The 18,048-nt window shown below is 63.9% G+C and overlaps 3 protein-coding genes across 5 annotated transcripts in view; 2 read left to right on the plus strand and 1 right to left on the minus strand.

The window, feature by feature from the left end:
- ACSF3 (acyl-CoA synthetase family member 3) overlaps positions 1-3,040 on the plus strand; it is a 56,529-nt gene extending 53,489 nt beyond the window's left edge. For both annotated transcript variants that reach the window (XM_032701053.1, XM_032701052.1), the window contains exons 8-10: positions 6-140; positions 701-812; positions 2,745-3,040. In XM_032701053.1, coding sequence (XP_032556944.1) covers positions 6-140; positions 701-812; positions 2,745-2,862 — 365 coding nt within the window. In that variant the 3' untranslated portion in view covers positions 2,863-3,040. The remainder of the gene's footprint in view (positions 1-5; positions 141-700; positions 813-2,744) is intronic.
- Positions 3,041-7,507: 4,467 nt separating this feature from the next.
- Positions 7,508-13,855, plus strand: CDH15 (cadherin 15). Its single transcript, XM_032701530.1, has 14 exons — positions 7,508-7,771; positions 9,651-9,803; positions 9,939-10,094; positions 10,175-10,319; positions 10,399-10,559; positions 10,740-10,868; positions 10,985-11,170; positions 11,239-11,492; positions 11,577-11,719; positions 11,789-12,025; positions 12,100-12,339; positions 12,831-12,967; positions 13,049-13,204; positions 13,284-13,855. Exons 1-14 carry the CDS (start codon positions 7,508-7,510, stop codon positions 13,479-13,481), a joined length of 2,559 nt encoding a protein of 852 aa, XP_032557421.1. The 3' UTR covers positions 13,482-13,855.
- SLC22A31 (solute carrier family 22 member 31) lies at positions 13,580-16,996 on the minus strand. Of its 2 annotated transcripts, XM_032701261.1 has the most exons (9): positions 16,941-16,996; positions 16,282-16,385; positions 16,052-16,206; positions 15,643-15,811; positions 15,240-15,361; positions 15,027-15,135; positions 14,728-14,942; positions 14,502-14,613; positions 13,580-14,415 (listed from the first exon to the last, which is right to left on the minus strand). In XM_032701261.1, the coding sequence occupies exons 3-9, from the start codon at positions 16,131-16,133 to the stop codon at positions 14,067-14,069; spliced, it is 1,158 nt and encodes a 385-aa protein (XP_032557152.1). In that variant the 5' UTR covers positions 16,134-16,206; positions 16,282-16,385; positions 16,941-16,996; the 3' UTR covers positions 13,580-14,066. The 2 variants fall into 2 exon arrangements, with proteins under 2 accessions (XP_032557152.1, XP_032557151.1); XM_032701260.1 differs by lacking the exon at positions 16,941-16,996 and having other exon boundaries at positions 16,282-16,564.
- Between the last annotated feature and the right edge of the window lie 1,052 nt (positions 16,997-18,048).

Consider the following 18,048-nt stretch of genomic DNA (forward strand, 5'->3'; position numbering starts at 1 on the left):
TCCAGGAGACACAGCAGTGTACAAGGACGGCGTGTACTGGATCAGGGGCCGCACCTCAGTGGACATCATCAAAAACGGAGGGTTCAAAATCAGCGCCCTGGAGGTGGAGCGTCACCTGCTCGCACACCCCCACATCACAGGTACTGCTCTGCCCTATCCCTGTGCTGTGCTGGGAAGGATGGAGTGTGGGAACACAGCCCTGGATCAGTGGGTGCATGAAGCTCCCAAGGGCTCCTGCCTGGAGCTTGCTCACAGCCCTCCCACAGGCAAGGCTGGTCTGAGCAAAGTGTCTAAATCCCACTGTTACTTCTCTCCCGGGGCCAAAGCCCGGGGCCATGTGCTGAGTCAGCAGCAGCTCCCATCTGATTTTGGAAATGAGACTATAATTAGATCTATCCTGCCCTCATGCATGACCCTGTATGAGGGGACAGAAGGCACCCCCAGTTCCACACCACTCTGTACATCATCTTCCTCCCTGTTGACTCTAAATTGCTCAAGCTGTGGGGCTTCCTACCTTTTCCATGGTAAAAAGCTCTGTTCTTGTGTCAGCACAAAGGTCCACGGTGTTTTCCTGTGCTGACATCGCGTGGCATTTTCTTCCCCACACACCGCTGCTGCCGACACCTGAACCCCCCCTTCTACCCACCTGGACTCCAGAAGCTGCTCAGGTTTCTCACTCCAGCTCCTGTTCTCCCTGCAGACGTGGCTGTGATCGGGCCCCCGGACATGGTGTGGGGACAGCGGGTCAGTGCTGTCGTGCAGCTGCGCAAGGGTGAGATGCTCTCAGTGAAGGACCTGAAGGACTGGGCCAGGTAAGATGCCACAGGGAGATGAACAGTGGGGGACACAGGGAAAGCAGGGGCAGAGCTAGCAGTGTCCTCATCAGGGACATGTCACAGAATCATGGAATGGTTTGGGTGGGAAGAGACCTTAAAGCCTATCCAGTTCCACCCCCTGCCATGGGCAGGGACACCTTCCACTAGACCAGATTGCTCCAACCTGGCCTGGAACACTTCCAGGTATGGAGCAGCCACAGCTTCTCTGGGCAACCTGTGCCAGGGCCTCACCACCCTGACAGGGAAGAATTCCTTCCCAATATCTCATCTAATTGTCTGTCAGTGGGAAGCCATTCCTCCTCGTCCTGTTACTCCAGGCCCTCGTAAATAGTCTCTCTCCAACTCTTGGCTCACTTCAGGTACTGGAAGGCCACAATTAGGTCACCCTGAAGCCTCCTCTTTTCCAGGCTGAACAATCCCAACCCCCTCAGCCTGCAGGTGCTCACCATGCTGCGTAGTGCCTGCTCATCCCTTATCTTTCTGGCAGTGACATTGGTGACCCCAGCAGATCCTTTCATCCCCCACCTGTGGCCTTGCGGATCCCCCAAATGTTGCTCTGGGTGTCACTGGTGCAGGGCAGGGGACTGCACTCAGCCCCCCCATGTACGTCCCTGCCTGCCCCCCTCCCAGAGTGTTCCCTGCACGTCTCTTCCCATCACTGTCCCCAGCTCTGTGACAGAAATGTTGCTCTTCTGCCCTTGAAACCAGAGCCCCCCGAGGGTCCAGCCGCCCGCCTGGGCTGTGCTCCCTGCCCAGCACTGGCTCCAGGCACTGCTCCAGCCCTCTCCCGCCTCTCCCTCTCACCCTGTCTGTCCCCTTTATTTTTTATGTCACTTACATTCACTTGGCCCCTTTTCTTGCGCTCCCTGGCAGGAGACACATGTCCCTCTTCAGAGTGATTCATTTTGCGGCTTTCACTCCGATGGCGCTTCCCGGCGACAGGCGCCATCCCGAGTTAGCGGATCCATATGGCCGGGTGCTGGTGGCAGCGGGGGGAGGAGGCCAGGCGAGGGCTGAAGGGCTCAGCAGACTTGGCATCTCGAATTAGAGTCAGTGCCAGGACGCTGCCGGGGCCGGGCAAAGCCCCAGGTTGGTGACACACGGGCAGCAGAAGGCAGGGGAGACCCCCCTCCGTGCTCTGCAAAGGGAATGATGCTCAGTGCTCAAACCTCTCCCCGCAGCAGGATGGCCCCCGTAGGCTGTGATCACTGACAAGTCACCTGCACACTGCTGGGGAGGCGACTCACCTGCAGTGTCAGTTCTCAGGGACTGGCACCAGGAACACGTGGGGTCCAGCAACCACCGCTCTGCTGCACATTGTCCGTGTCTCTAACAGGGAGGGTCACTGAGTCCACCTCACCATTTGAAGGGTCTCCATGCCCCCTCCTGAGGAGTGGGTGGGTGCTTTGCGATGTCCCATGGCAGCCTTGGCAGCACAGGCAGCTACTCCCAAAGGGCAGGGAGTGGGAAGCCAAGAGTGACCGTCATGGATGAGCTGGAGGTGTCAGGTGGAGCCAGGTGTCAGTAACAGGGTCCATCTCCAGTCCAAAACACAGCAAGTGGTGAGCCGGGTCCAGGTGCCACCAGGGAGCACAGGCAGGAGAAGAATAGGACCAGGGATGAGCTGTGGCAGGGGAACACAGCTCTCCCAGGAGACAAGGGCAAGGAGAGGGCTGGAAACAAGCCCTACATCCCCAGGCGATCCCCAAGGGATGAGCTGCTCCCTGCAGAGACAGGCTGGAAACAAACAGCGTCTCTAGAGGGACTGAGAGCTAAGTGGGCTCCTGGGGTATGGGTGGGGGTCCCAGGTGGGGCTGATCAGGGCCCTGAGGGCTGTGGGTGCTCCCAGGACAGCTCAACCTGTGCTAGTCCCAGGTGGCTGTAATGGACTGAACACCTGTGTTCCAGGGAGACCATGGCTCCATACACCATCCCAACGGAGCTGATCGTGGTGGAGGAGATCCCGCGAAACCAGATGGGGAAAGTGAACAAGAAGGAGCTTCTGCAGCGCTTCTACCCAGCCTGATTCCTGGCCCCGGGGCCAGGGCTGGGACCCCAGGAGTGCTTGGCCCTGATCCACAACCGTTTTGCCTCCAAAGAAGTGCTGCAGGGATCAGCAGTAGCAGATCTGGGCTTGATGCAGCCTGGTCCATGAATAATATCCAATAAAAGTAGGATTTATTTATCCCACCTGGCCAAGCTGAGCCAGAGCTGCGGAGTTAGGGTTTCCTTGTATGAGAGCCCTTTGCAGGAATCACAGAATCATGGAATGGTTTAGATTGAAAGGGACCTTAAAACTCATCTCATTCCACCCCCTGCCATGGGCAGGGGCGCCTTCCACTGGACCAGGTTGCTCTGAGCCCTGTCCGACCTGGCCTTGGACGCTTCCAGGGATGGGGCAGCCACAGCTTCTCTGGGCAACCTGTGCCAGGGCCTCACCAGCCTTACAGGGAAGGATTTCCCAGCAAAAATGAAGAATAAATGCAAAATCACACATAAATACTGGCTGTGTTGTCCAACCCAATACATCTACCCCCACGTTCTCCTAGTGCACTTGATGGGTGTAACCCATCCCACAATGGAGCAGGAAAGGGGGAAGGGGCAGGGATGGCTGCCAGGGGCTTGCAGGGACATCAGTGTGATGAAAGAGCCATGAAACAATAAATAATGTACAGAGACCCCAGGGAGATGGGGAGGAACAGCATGACCAGGCTTGGGTTTTGGGCTGTGGCCACAGTGGGGCAAGGGGTGAACACCCTGATGGGCACACGGTGGGCTGGGGTGAGGGCAGAGCCAAGAGGGATGTCACAGGCACCCTGGAGCAGATGCAGCATGAATTAAATTGTGTGTGTGTGTGTGTGTGCGTGTGTGTGTGTGTGTGTGTGTGTGACACCAGTGCCCACGTCTGAAGGTCATCGATTATGTGGAGGACAGGCACTACTGATAAACCCCACCTTTATACCTGGAATTTTGTCCCTGTTTGACTTCACATGGGAGCTGTCAGCCCTGAGGGATCAGTAATGCCAGTGGGAGTTGGCAGCCGTGCCATGCAGGTCCCCAGCCAGTGGATCCATCCCACTGCACTGGGGAGGCAGTGGGATGCTGGTCCAATCCTGTCCAGTGCTGAGGGGCTGACAGGGAGCGCCAGCTTTCCCCAGCAGATGGTGGGGCACTGGAAGCAACAGAAAGGGCAAGAGGAACAGAGAGCATAAGTAATTACAGGGATACCTTTGCTAGGGTCAGTGGAGCCCCAAAACTCTGGCAGAACATGGAGGGGACAGCCGGCAGGCACTGGGCATAGGGAGCAGGGATGGGACAAGGACATGACAGCAGATGGGAAAAGGGGAAGGGGATATGGACAGGAACAGGCTTCCTCCTCTGCAGCCCCTCCATCCCACCCTGCACCACCTGCACAGTGGTCCAGCCACGCACCTGCTCCATCCATCCCAGCACACAGCCCACAGGAGCATCTGCCAGGGCCTGACTTTTGGTATTTCAGGCTCAGAAGGAATTGTGATGGGAACACTGGGGACACCCAGAGCTCACCAGCCACCCCTCCCTGTCCCACACCACGGGCTCAGCGCTCCGGCACACGGACACACGTGTGGAGCCGAGCACAGGCAGCTCGTCCCAGCCTGCGGGAGGGACCGAGCAGATCCTTTGTTAAAACATCAACGATGCAGTAAATTTTTTAACTTACCAAATAGATCAATATCAAATTATCATGTCTCGCATTCATAACTCTTAAGCAAGCAACAATGGAGAAAGACAAGGTCACTGGAGAATAAATAGCAGCAAAAGCTCTTAATGATCTATCATTCTCGACAACCCCGGGCACCCCGCACCAGCCCCGTGACAAGATCATTAATAAAACTCTGCAGGAACACTATCGATTGCTTTGATGGATGATCACAGGTAGCAAATACTGTAAAACACCTGGTTGTCACACACAAAATGAGTAGTTTGACTCACACCTCAGCGCAGGGACTCAGCTGTGGCTCTGCTGGGTTTGCTCCTCAGTGGTTTCCACCAGGAGGGTGGTCAGTGGCGACCGCCCAGTTTGGGGCTGCCATCCATGCTGGACCCCCATGCTCCCACCTCCACTCCCCCACTACTGTTCATCCCTATAGATGAGGCCTGGTAATTAAAAGCCTCATTAAAGCACCTGGTTATGGTGGCCTGGAACCCAGGTTGGGAGCTGAGCCAGATGGAGGTGGGGTGGGGTAACCCGGTGCCACTGGATGAACATGGAGACCTCCAGGAACACCGGCACAGCGAGGACCCCAGGAATGAGAGTCTCCAAGGCCATGGGCTCTGCTCCCCTCATGCTGCCTCCATCAGGGGTGCAGGAGGGGCTGTGTTCCCCCCCCCCCGCTCCAGGCGTTTCGCTTGCGAGCCACGTCGGCATTGACGGTTGGATCATATGTACACAACCATTCAATTACCCCGTAATGGCTACAGGCGATTAAGCCATCAATCTCCTTCATTAAGGCCTGCAAGGCCCGGCCCAGCATCGCCCAATAAAACCATTAAAACAACAACAACAACCCAAAGCAGCAGCTTTAATGCATGGGCTGTAACGCTAGCCCTGTCAACAGCACTGGGAGTGTCCCTGACCCGGGGACGCCTGGGGACCCGCTTGCCCCAGTGGGTATTGCCCTGCTGGGGTGTCCCAGGGAGCTGGGGGCTGCCCACCCCTCCGTGCCCCCCCTGCTCGGCACACCAGGACCTGCTCTTATGCTTTATAGCTGACATTACCTTTTATTGCCATATAAAATCGAAGCTCTGGTGCCTTTATGGGGCTATGCCAGCGTGTGGCACCTCTGCACTCCCAGCTGCTCCCTCTGCCCTCTCTGGGCACTGCTCTGACTCCCAGTCCCTGTGTTGGGGTCATGACTTGTCCTACTGTACCCCACATGAGAGACATGACTGGTCCTACACTGGGGTCATGAGTGGTCCCATTGCACCCCACTTCAGGGACATCCATGGTCCCAACACACACAGTGGGGGCAGAACTGGTCTGAGCACCGAAAGCAGTTGCACTATTCTGGGCAGGTCAGAGTGTGTCAGCTGGGAGGGGGACCCTTCAAAAGAGGATGACTCAGCACAGCAAGGAAGGTCATGATTCTGGGCTGGTCCTACTTGAACTCAGCATCTGGGGGACCCCAGACTTCTGACCTCCAGTGGAACCCCCGGTTTTTGGGGGGAGAGGAGCAAGGGGTGTTGGTGCAGGGCCAGCAGTGAGGGGGGCTGCAGCACCCACTGTCGTGCTGCAACCGGGGACATGCCACGGGCAGCCCTGTCCCCACGAGCAGGTCTGGCGCCTTGTCAAAGCCTGTCACATCTGCCAACCCCGCTCCCCCGCGCCGCGGTGCCGGTGGCAGGGAACATCTGCTCGGCCGCCCCGCTGCCACGGCGCGTTAGGGTCAGGGGTAGCCGCCAGGACCCCCGGCCAGCGCCGCCGGGGCGGCTCCTCGCCGTGACACTGATGCGGGGTGACAGGACAGCGGGGCGGACGGATGGGATCGGACAGACGGACGGGCAAGTGAGCGCCGCTGCCCACGCCACGGCCCAGCCAAGCCGCGGGTCACCGGTGCCCGACGCTCACCCGCTCGTGACAGGTCCCCGGGGACATCGCCAGCCCTGCCACTACCGCTCAGCTCCTGGGTACGGACAGGACACATCCTGCATCCCTCCTCCTGTGTCTCTTTTCCCACGCCTTGTTCCCCATCCCTGTGTCGGTGCCCACCACAGGGCACCTGTTCCCATGGACGGGACGGTGCTGGCCGGGGGCACGGGCAGCTGCCAGGCAGGTATGCGGTGATGCCAGCAGTGTCACCGACACACCGCACGCTCCCCTGCCAGATCCAGAGCTCAGTTCCCTTGGAGGGCAAGAGCCCCTCGACCCCTTCGGCTTGCCCGGAGGGTCCCGGTTCTCCATCCCTGCTGCACTGGGACCCCGCGCCGGCGGGCGGGGGGTGGTCCTCGGTGCGGTACCTCGGGCGCGGGGATCGCCGATGTCGGGGCTGGTGGCCGGGACGATGCTGCCACCTGGTGCCACGGCATCGCGACAGCACGGGGACCGGCCCGGGGGGTCGAGAGAAACACTGGGATCGACCCGGGGGGTCGAGAGAAACACTAGGACTGGCCCCGGAGTCGCAGGCGGCACCAGGACCAGCTTTGCGGGGTCGAAGGCGGCACCGGGACCAACCTTGGGGGTCGAAGAAAGCACCAGGACCGGCCCCGATGGTCGCAGTCAGCGTCGGGACCGAGGGTCGGGGGACAGCTCTGGGACCGACAACGGGGGCCGAGAGTCTTGCCGGGACTCCCGGAGCAGCCCCCGGCCTCTCCGCCTGGTGGGAATCCGTCGGGATCAGGAGACCGTGGGACGCTACCGTCCCTCTCCCGACCCCGCACCAGGACCGGCCCCGACGCCAACGCAGACGGCACCGGCACCGTGAACGGCCGGGGAGAGGCGGGCGGGCTCCCCCTGACGGGGGGAGCGGCGGAGCGGGGCGGGAAGAATCGCTGCCGGTCACTGTTCGCGTCCGTGTCCCTCTCCTTGTTCCTGTCCAAGTTCCTGTCCCTTTACGGTTCCTGTCCCACTACCGGTGCCGGTCCCTATCCGTATCCCTATCTCGGTGTCTGTCCCTGTCCCCCTGCCCGTGTCGATGCCGGTCCCTGTCCCGGCGCCGGAGCAGCCGGGGGGCAGCGGGCCCGGGTCTCCCCCTCCTGCCCGCCCCGTCGCGGCATCCCCGGAGCGCGCCCGGCGCCAGCTGCCGCGTTCCGCCCGCCCTGCCCGGGGCTGCGCACCCCCGGCCCCCCGACCCCCGGGGCCCCGCTCTCCCGGCCCGGGCAGCGGGGACCCCCCCTCTCCCCTCCTCGCCCCTCGCATCCCTCTGGCGGGCCCCTCGGCGGGCCGGGCAGGGCAGGGGGTGCGGGCTGCGGGCCGGGGGCGGCGGGGCCAGCTGCCCGCGGGGGGGTCCGGTGCCCGCAGCACATGTGCTGTCACTCAGCCAGTCCCGCCGCTATTTTAGCTCGGGGCCGGCGGCCGGGCTGTGCCCCGCTCCGCCATGGGCCCCCCGCTCCTCCTCGCTTGCCTGCTCGCCCCACTCTGCGCTCGGGTAAGGGTTGCGGGGAGACCGGGAGGGTGGGGATGGGGTGCGATGGGGTAGGATGGGGATGAAGATCCCCACTCTGTACCCCGGGAGGGATGGCCGGAGTGGGGAGCCTGGACACGGAGCTGGGGAGTAGCCGGACCCCAAACCCTGTGAAATCACGTCCCTGAGGGCAGCGGGGATGGGGATGGGGGTGATGGGGGCTCGGAGCCCTTCTTGAGGCATTTCCCACCCTACAGATGGCCGTGGCAGGGGGGGGCCTGCGGCTCCGGCACACTGCCTGCGCCTGTGAGCTGGGATGGGCTGAGAGCAGATCTGGGGAAGGGTTAGGTACTCAGATACATCCTGTTCCCCCTTTTCCCACCCCAACTGAGGTCCCAGAGCCCCCTTACACCCCCTTGCCCATGCACATCCCCCCAGAGCCCCTCACCGCGGTCTCAGGCCTGAGCCACATGGGGCCGTTGGGGTTCTGGCCTGGCCCCGGCACTCGGTGCTCAGGGCAGGGGAAAGCAAAAGATCCTGCAGGGCAACTCCCCACAGCAACAGAGCCCTCATAGCCCCCCCACCTCCCAGTCCAGCGGCCCCCCGGGGAAGGGGGGGGAGTGTCTCCTGAGAGGGGTGGACTCAGAGAAACAGCTGGAGACCACAGTGCAGTGCCCATCATAGCCTCGGAACGAGCCCGTTGTCCCGCCCATTCCATGGGGCTGACACGCGGCTGCCGCTCCCCCCAACCCCCATCCCCAGGGACCCCCAGCACAGCCATTCCCAAGGTCATGCTCTCCCTCCTCCCCCTCGGGGTCCACACGAAGTCTCTGGGGCTTCTGGGACACCCCAGCAGCCAGCGGTGCAGGCACAGCTGGATGCAGATGTGCGTGCGAGGTGGGTGCTGCCCAGATGTGCTCCGTTCCCAGGGAGGGGACAGTGCATGTCCCGTGGGATCAGGACGAGGGTGGCACAGAACTGGAGGGGGTTGGCTGCCTGCACAGGTCCCTGACTCCCTTCCCACCCCTATCTCCCAGCCCCCACTCCCCCCACAGCTCCAGACGCCCATGCCACACCCCCAATTCCCTGACCCCGGTCCTGCACAGCCTCTAAACTGATCAGCTCCCTGACCCTACTGCAGCGGCCCCACAACTATCTCCATCCCTGTCTCCATCCCTATCTCCCCCCTCACAGCTCCCAGCTCCACCCCAGCCCCCCAACTCCCTGTGCCCCCCCCCCCAGCACCCCAGTTTTGTGCTCCAAGACCACCCCAGCAGCCTAAACTGATCCCTGACCCCTCTGCCCTCACTGCCACGTCCATGTGGTGACAGTGATATGGGGGGGCAAAGCAGGTGTTGCCAGCCTGGGATACCCCACTCACCCCCTCTGCAGGGGTCCCATGGGATACAGGGGTCGTTTGTGGGGCAGCCCTTCCTGGTGATCCCTGCAGGATACCCATCACCATCACACCAGGACGTCAGGGGACCACCAACACAAGGCTCCTGTGGGAGCTGGTTGGCCCCTGTGCTCCCCCAGACCCAACCTCAACCCCATTAGGGGGGCTCAGCACCATGTACCCCCACACCATGTACCCCATCACTGTGCACTCCAGCACCACACACTCAGCCCAAGTGCACCTCCCTGCCCACTGCCCCGGCATTCCACCCCACTCCAGATGTTTCAGGGTCACTGGCAGCACCATGTCCCCCCGCAGGGTGCCAGCCCAGCCCAGCCAGATGCTGCAGCCCCGGGCGCCCCCCAGGCCTGGCAGCAGCACGAGGGTCCACGGCGGGTGAAGAGGGCCTGGGTGATCCCCCCCATCAGCGTCTCAGAGAACCACAAGCGCATCCCCCACCTTCTGGTGCAGGTAGGTGAGAGCCCCCCACCCTCTCTTCCGGGTGTTGGGGTGGGAGGCACCCTGGGCAGGGGGATTGCACAGGAGCAACCCCAGAGGGGAAAGACCCCCAGCCTGGGACACCCAGCCATGATTTCCCTGGGGCAGATCAAGTCAGACAAGCAGCAGCCTGGGGGGGTGATCTACAGCATCAAGGGGCCAGGGGTGGACGAGGAGCCCCTGGGCATCTTCTCCATCGACAAGTTCAGCGGGAAGGTCTTCCTCAATGCCATGCTGGACCGGGAGGAAAATGACCGTTACCGGGTAAGGATGTTCCTGAGTGCCCATAGACCCTTCCCCGGGGTCCCCAGCTAGACCCCAACCACCCTGCTCTGTGCCCACAGCTGAGAGCCTTCGCACTGGACCTGGGTGGAGTGACACTGGAGGACCCCACTGACCTGGAGATCATCGTGGTGGACCAGAACGACAACCGGCCGCTTTTCCGGCAGGACGTGTTCACAGGGCACGTGGTGGAGGGGGCTGAGCCAGGTGGGTCCAGAGGGGGGACTGGGGGGGAACATGAGCCAGTCCCAAAACTGGCATCCACCAGGCACTCCTGCGGCTGCAGGGACCTGCGTGATGATGGTGGATGCCACCGATGCCGATGACCCCGACACGGACAATGCGGCACTGCGGTATTCCATCCTGGAGCAGGGCGCTGCCGGCATGTTCAGCATCAATGCCACCACCGGGGAGATCTGCACTGCACGGCCTGGCCTTGACCGTGAGGTAACAGGATGGGGAGCACCCATGGGGGCACTGGGACTGGGGGCAACCAGGGCCCCCCAACTGGTGAAACCATGAGCAGACCCAGGTGTGGGGATATGGTGGGTGGGCAGCAGCTGTGGGACCTCTGTGCTCCTTGGGGGGCTGGAGGGGCTCAGCACTGGCCCCCTTCATTCCCTACAGACCATGGGGGTGTACAACCTGACGGTGCAGGCGGCTGACATGTCCGGGGATGGGCTCACCACCACTGCCATGGCCGTCATCTACCTGGAGGACATCAACGACAACCCTCCTGAGTTCACCAAGGAGGAGGTAGTGGCTGGGTGGGATATAGGAATGTACCAGGGTCAGCAGGGAGGAAGCCATCCCCTCAAGGGGCTGCAACATCCCAGAGGGATGGACCCCAGCCCCACGCTGCTGTCTCGCAGTTCTCCATGGAGGTGGAGGAGCAGGCAGCCGGTGTGGATGTGGGGAAGGTGTTTGTGCACGACAAGGACCTGGCAGGCTCTCCCAGCTGGTTGGCCAAATACACCATCCTGGAGGGTGACCCCGAGGGCGCCTTCGCCATCCGCACCGACCCCCACACCAACGACGGCGTGCTCTCTGTGGTCAAGGTGGGCACAGGACAGCCAGGGGGCACTGGGGGTCTCATGGCTCGGCTGACCTGTAGCCCCTCTCACAGCCACTGGACCACGAGGTGCGGGACCGCTTTGAGCTGACGGTGTCGGTGCAGAACGAGCAGCCGCTGGAGCCCACGGCCCCCGCCAGCCCCCGGGCTCTGGCCACGGTGCAGGTGCGTGTGCGTGATGTCAATGAGGCGCCTGTCTTCCGTGAGAACCCACGGAGAATCAGCGTGTTGGAGGGGACCCCCCCGGGAACCCCCATCACCACCTACACTGCCAGCGACCCTGACACCCACCAGATCCAGACCCTCACGTGAGTCCTGCTCCCATCCCGTGGCCTCCCACACCCACCGTCGGTGTTTCAGGGAGTGATGTCACACCCCCCCTCCACCCACAGCTACGCGCTGCTCTACGACCCTGCGGACTGGCTGCAGCTGGATCCCCACGCCGGCACCGTCCGCATCAAGCGGGAGCTGCTGCACCCCTCGGCCTTCCTGCAGGGCGGCTGGTACATCGCCCTGGTCCTGGCCCGAGATGACGGTGAGCAGCACCCCTGCCACGTTCCCCTGCTCCCATTGCCCCCCCTGACACCTCTGCTCTTTCCCCCAGCCGAGCCCCCGCTCTCGGCCACCGGCACCCTCTCCATCGAGATCCTGGAGGTGAACGACCATGCACCGCAGCTGCAGCCGCCAGCAGGGGTGCTCTGCGGGCGGCCGGGACGCGGGGGGACCCTGCTCCTGGGGGCCACCGATGATGACCGGCCCCCCCATGGAGCCCCCTTCCACTTCCAGCTCAGCCCCCAGCAGCCTCAGCTCGCCCGCAACTGGAGCATCACCCGCTTCAATGGTGAGGGGCAGCCGGGTTGGGGGTTGCTGCATAGGGGGATCCCGCTCACCCTCTACTACCCACCCCCCACGCAGTGACTCACGCGGTGCTGGCCGTGCTGGCGGAGCTGCCCGAGGGGCCCTACTCGCTCCCGCTGCTGCTCCGGGACTCGGGGACTCCCCCACAGGAGCAGCAGCAGCTGCTGAACGTCTCGGTGTGTCACTGCAGCCGGGACGGCACCTGCCAGGACGGGGTCCTGGCTGCTGCCACCGCCGGGGCCGGCATCACCCTCGGGGCCCTCCTGATCATCCTCGGCAGCAGCATCCTCCTCCTTGGTGAGTGAGCCCTCACCCCTCCACCCTGCCCTCCCTAGCACCCTGGACCAGATCTGCCATGCAATGCTGGCCCTGGCCACCCACCCCAGACTGCACCAGCACATTCAGTCACCTCATCCCCCACCCATCACCTCATCCTGGTCCCGGCCACCCCATGCATATCCTGCCCATGTCCCTCATCACCCCATCCTGGTCTAAAACACCCTGAACTCTCCCCACCCATGTCCCACATCACCCCACCCTGGTCCTGATCACCCCATCCAGTCAGTACCCGTGACCCTCAACACCTCCCCCCAATTTTTGACCCTCACCAAACCCCCACTAAAACATTCTGCTCCTCCCCCATCCCACCTCATCACTGCCCCCATGAATCCCTACCTGCATTCCCATCCCACCTCCCAGCCCCACCCAGCCAGCACCCCCACCGCCCCGTGCCCCTCCCTGTCCAGCCTGCCATGCCCACTCCCCGTGCCCACCCGCTGTGCCCGCAGTGCTGGTGGCTCTGGGGGCCATCCGGGTGCGCGGGCGCCGCCGGGCCCTGCGCAAGGGGCTGCTGGAGCGCTCCCGGGACGACATGCGCGACAACATCCTCAACTACGACGAGCAGGGCGGGGGCGAGGAGGACCAGGTGAGCAGGACCCACGGCAGGGGAAGCCCCAGGGGGTCTCCATCCCAGCCCTGCATCCCTGACCCCCTCTTGGCCCCGCAGGACGCCTACGACATCAACCAGCTCCGGCACCCCGAGTTCTTCTCAGCCCGGGCCAAGCCACCAGTGCGCAGGGACGCCCCGCTCAGCTCTGGGACCCCCTTGGCCCCCCGCAAGCTGCCCAACAGCCCCTCTGACATTGAGGACTTCATCAATGAGGTGGGACAGGGCTCAGTGCTCCCCTTGCCCTCAGCCCCCCATCCCTGGCAGGGCTGACAATGTCCCCCTGTCCCCGCAGGGGCTGGAGGCGGCTGACAGTGACCCCAGCGTGCCCCCCTATGACACGGCCCTCATCTACGACTATGAGGGCTCGGGCTCTGTCGCCAGCCCCCTCAGCTCCATCGTTTCCAGCCTGACAGACGAGGACCAGGACTACGACTACCTGAGCGAGTGGGGGCCACGCTTTCGCCGCCTGGCCGACCTCTACGGGCACTAGTGGGGATGAGGGGCTGGAGGGGAGCACCCCCTGCCCACAGAGGGGCTGGGGCAGGGAAGGGACAGAGGGGGGCTCACATAGAGAAGAGATGACCAGACGCAGCAGCTTCGTATACGGACATGCACAAGACACCCACCCAGAGGGGTTTTGCGAGAGGCCTCCGCACAGGGGGGTCCATACCTGCACCCCCCCCCAGACCCCAGCCCAGCAAACCCAGGCAGCCCTGGGAGGGGACACCCTGGGGGAGCCCCACAGAGCTGGGGAAGGGGGTGAGGAGACCCCTGGTCATGCCATAATAAAGAGCAGGGGCCAGTGGTGGGGGGGTGGTGTCCCCCCACCACACCAGTGGCCCATAGACACAAGGCACTTTTATTGGGAGCCAGCAGCACCCATCAGGGGGGCATCACCCCCACCCCAGGGCTCCCAGCACCGGTCCTCCTGGGGCAGGATCTGGCCCTGCTGTGGGAGGGTGTGCTGCTCTCCCAACCCACCCAGCGCACGTCCTGGGGCTCCCAGTCATCCCCATGAGCACGCACGGATGGGTGTCCCAGCAGTGGGGAGACCCCCAGGGATCAGGGGGCACAGCTACATCTCTCGAGGGGGGTCCAGGGAGCCCAGCATCCTCTTGGTGGAGGCAGCGAGGCGGGAATAGTCGTGGGGGATGCTGTGGGAGGCGAGCAGGGGCAGGTGGTCCTCGCAGGGGGGCTGGCGGAAGAGGGGGGGCCGGCGCTGGTTCTCACCATCCTGCAGGGACTGGGGCAGGTTGCGGCCCTGGCTCTCAGGCAGCAACATGATGCTGAGCACGGCCAGGATGGCGAAGGAGGCGAACACCACGTGGTGCAGGAAGAAGCCGCGGCTGTTGGGGATGGCGGTGATGGGCGCTGCCGCCTTGCCCACGAAACTGGCCCCCACGACCAGGCCCAGCCCGGCGCCCCTGCGGGGGGAACACGCTCAGAGGGGGTCCTGCCCCTGTGCCCTCCAACCCAGGGTAGCACAGGAGGGGGGCGGCTCCCCCCTTACCTGACCACAGTGGGGAGAACCTCACTGGCAAAGAAGATGCTGAGCATGGTGACAGCATGGGAGGCAGCCGTGCCCACCACGGAAAGGGTCAGGACAATGAGCTCCAGCAGGTCTGGGAGGGGGTGAAGCACCATCAGGGGTCAAATCCCACACCCACCCCTCTCAGACATGCAGTTCCCTCCCCAGTTGGGGGCTGCATCCCTGGGGGTCCCCTGAGGGTCCTTACACTGGGTGAGGGCCAGCAGCAGGAGGGAGGAGATGCCGGTGAGGACGGTGCAGAGGAGGAGGATGGCGCGGCGTCCGAAGCGCTCGGCTGTCAGGCACACGAAGAGGCAGGCGGCCACCTCGGTGCCCACCAGCACCAAGTAGGAGGAGAAGAAGTGAGGCAGGTGGGGGGCCAGGTTGCGGGTGAAGCAGTGGCGGATGCCGGAGCCGATGAACCTGTGGGAGAGCGGTGTCAGGGGGCCACAAGTGAGACCCCCCCACACCCCAGCAGCACCCTCACGGTATCCCCCTCATGCTCACGCTGCGAAGCCGAGGATGACGCCGTTCTTCCAGATGACTCTCGTGCTGAAGATCTCACAGACAGTGTGGTACCGGGGCTGTGGGGATCCCTCAGACAAGGCCTCCAGCTCTGCTGGGAGAAGGGATCCCAGGATAGAGTCGGCACTGCCCTCAGCACCATGGCTGTGGGGAGGGGTCCCAGAGTTCCATCACCCTTGGAGTTCCCCCACGCACCCGTGAGGAGGCTGTCCTGGGGCCAGTTGTCCTCAGCCAGTGCCTGCAGGGTCTTCCTGGCCCTCTCCAGTTGCTGCGTGGCCAGCAGCCAGCGCGCTGACTCCAGCAGCAGTGCTGGGCACCTGGGGCACAAGTGTCAGGTCACAGAGCTCCCCAGGGGCCTGGCCCCCTCCAGCACTGACCCTCCCAACCGGCTTCAAAGCAACACTGCCCAGAAACCCTCAACTTCAAACCTGAGCAAACATTTACCCAGGGTGGAAGGGTTCCCACTCCCCTGGAGAGTCCCGGGCAGCCTTTGATCCCTGCTGTGGCCCTGGACAGGGTGTGCCTGGCTGGGAACAGCTTGGCACCAGCACCAGGCACAGCCCAGCCTCACACAACCCCCTGTCCAGGGGGTCCTTACCACCAGCAGGCAGCCAGCAGAGCCAGGATCATGGTGACGGCGCCCTGCAGCACCCGCCAGTCCCGGCACAGCAGGGCCAGCCCTGGCAGCAGCAGCTCCCCAGCGATCCAGAAGAATCCAGCCACCATCGTCACCCCCAGCCGGTGGGGGGGCTCACACAGCTCCAGCCCTGGCAGGAGGCGAGGAGTGCACTATGGGTGCCATTGATACAGGACATCCTGCACCCTGGAGAATCATCCCAGAGCCTCCTGCATCCCAGTGCATCCTACACCATGCAGCATCCTGCATCCTGGAGCATCCTATACCCTGGAGCATTTTGCACCCCAAAGCACCCTGTATCCCAGAGCATCCTGCACCTCAGAGCATCCTCAATCCCCACACTCCTGTGGACCCTCCCAATCACACTCACGTGCCACATAGAGAGCGAGGAAGGCTCCTGCCAGTGCTGCCCCGAAGAGCAGCCGAGCCACCAGGACCATGAGGAAGTTCATGGCCAGTGCCACGGCGAGGCCCACGGGCACTGCCAGGGCCAGGGACAGCAGGAAAGTGGGACGGCGGCCGAACCTGCCAGAGACAAGCTGTGAGTGGGGTTGGGCATGGTGTCCCCTGCCCAAGGGGCCACCCAGGCACCCCCGTTACCTGTCACAGGCCAGGCCGGCGGTGATGCTGCCCAGTGTCCAGCCCAGCAGGTGTGTGGTCTGCTCCAGGGGCACCTTCCAGCGTGAGGCACACACCAGGTCCCACTGTGGGGGGACACAATGGAGGGCTGTCAGCATGGGGGGCTCAGCAGGCTCCCCTATCACTGCTGACAGGGCTGGGAAAGAGGGGGGGGGTCTCCTGGCCAACCCACACCCAACTAGTAGAAATGTGGGGATGTGCCAGGATGGTGCTGAAGGTCATTAGAGTCCTCTCCCCTGGACACCCTCCAACCCCTCAGCAACTTTCCTCCAGGGCTCCCCCACCTACCCCAAACCCCTTTCCATGGGGTCTCCCACCTTCTCCTCCCAGGACCTCTCTCTCTTCCCAGGATCCCTGCTTCCCCCTCCAAGCAAACTCCCTCTTCCCCACATCCCAGGACATCCCCGGTGTTCTCCCAGCATTATCCAGGGCTTTCCCGTGGGATCCTTACGGGGGTTCCCAACTTGCTCCAGGGGTTGGGACCTCCAGCTTGTTCGCTCCAAACTCCCCCCATAGCCTCCCGCCCCACCCCACCCTCCTTAACCCCTCCTGTACCACGGGACCCCCCACCCCCGGGTCCCCTTGAACTCCCCTGAAACCCCCCCGCCCCTGTCCCCCACCTGTGTGACGAGGTTGGCGCGGAGGCCGGCGGCGGGCAGGGCGTAGTGCCATCCGCGGGTGCAGGGCCCGGTGCCGTTGGGGCGGGGGGTGCCGGGGGTGCCGGGGGTGCCGGGGGTGCCGGGGGTGTAGCGGTACAGCTGGCAGGGGCTCCAGCCGCCGCGGAGACGCGGGACGGCGGCGCGGAGCAGCGCGGGGCCCCCGAGCCGGCGGAGCGGCGGCGGCAGCAGCGCGGCGTCGGGGCGGCAGCGGTGCGGGGGCTCCGCGCCCAGCGCCCACCCCAGCGCCCACCCGAGCGCCAGCGCCGCGCACGGCGCCCACCCCCCCGCCGCCCGCCGGCCCCGCGGCCGCGACCCCCCGAGCGCCATCGCCGCGATCTCGCCCGCGCTCGGCGAGGGCAGGTGGGGGCGGCACCGGGCGGACCAGCCCCGAGGCACCGCCCCGACGGGGCCCCCCCGGCTCTGACACCCCCCCCTTCCCCAGCACCGGTTCAGTCCCCCCCCCGAACTCAGTTCAGCACCCCTAAAGCACGGTTCGCGCCCCTCAACACGGGGATCAGACATGGTTTGCACCCCCCCGCCCAAGCCCGGTTTGTCTCCCCAGCCCGGTTCACACACCCCGGGCCCGGTTCAGCCGCCCTTCAAGCCGGTTCGCCCCCCTCAGTCCCAGTTTGCCGCTCGCCAAGCCCGGTTCACACACCCCACTCCCGGTTCATACCCCGCAACACCGGGCTCAGCCCACCTAACTCCAGCTCAGTTTGCCACCCCAAACCCAGTTCATCACCCCCTCAGCCTCTCTGTTCGCCCCCTCTCCAGCCCGTTTCAGTCCTCCCAGCCCAAGTTTCCTCCCCCCAACACTGGGTTCAATACCTCCAGCCCCATTCACGCAATACCTCCAGCCCCATTCACGCCCCAGCCCCGTTTGCCCCCCTCCCAAGACTGGAACCCAGTCTAGCTCCCCAAGGCCCCTTCACCCCACAACCCCGGCTCAGCTCCCTCAACCCAATTCACCCCCTCTGCCCCTTTTTGCCCTCCCCCCCCCCCAAGCCCCAGTTCACCCCCTAGCCCCAGCTCAGCCCCCCTTCCTCCACGGTGTTCCAAACCAAGGCAC

This window comes from Chiroxiphia lanceolata, chromosome 13, assembly GCF_009829145.1.
Source record: "Chiroxiphia lanceolata isolate bChiLan1 chromosome 13, bChiLan1.pri, whole genome shotgun sequence".
In the NCBI taxonomy this organism is placed as follows: Eukaryota; Metazoa; Chordata; class Aves; order Passeriformes; family Pipridae; genus Chiroxiphia; species Chiroxiphia lanceolata.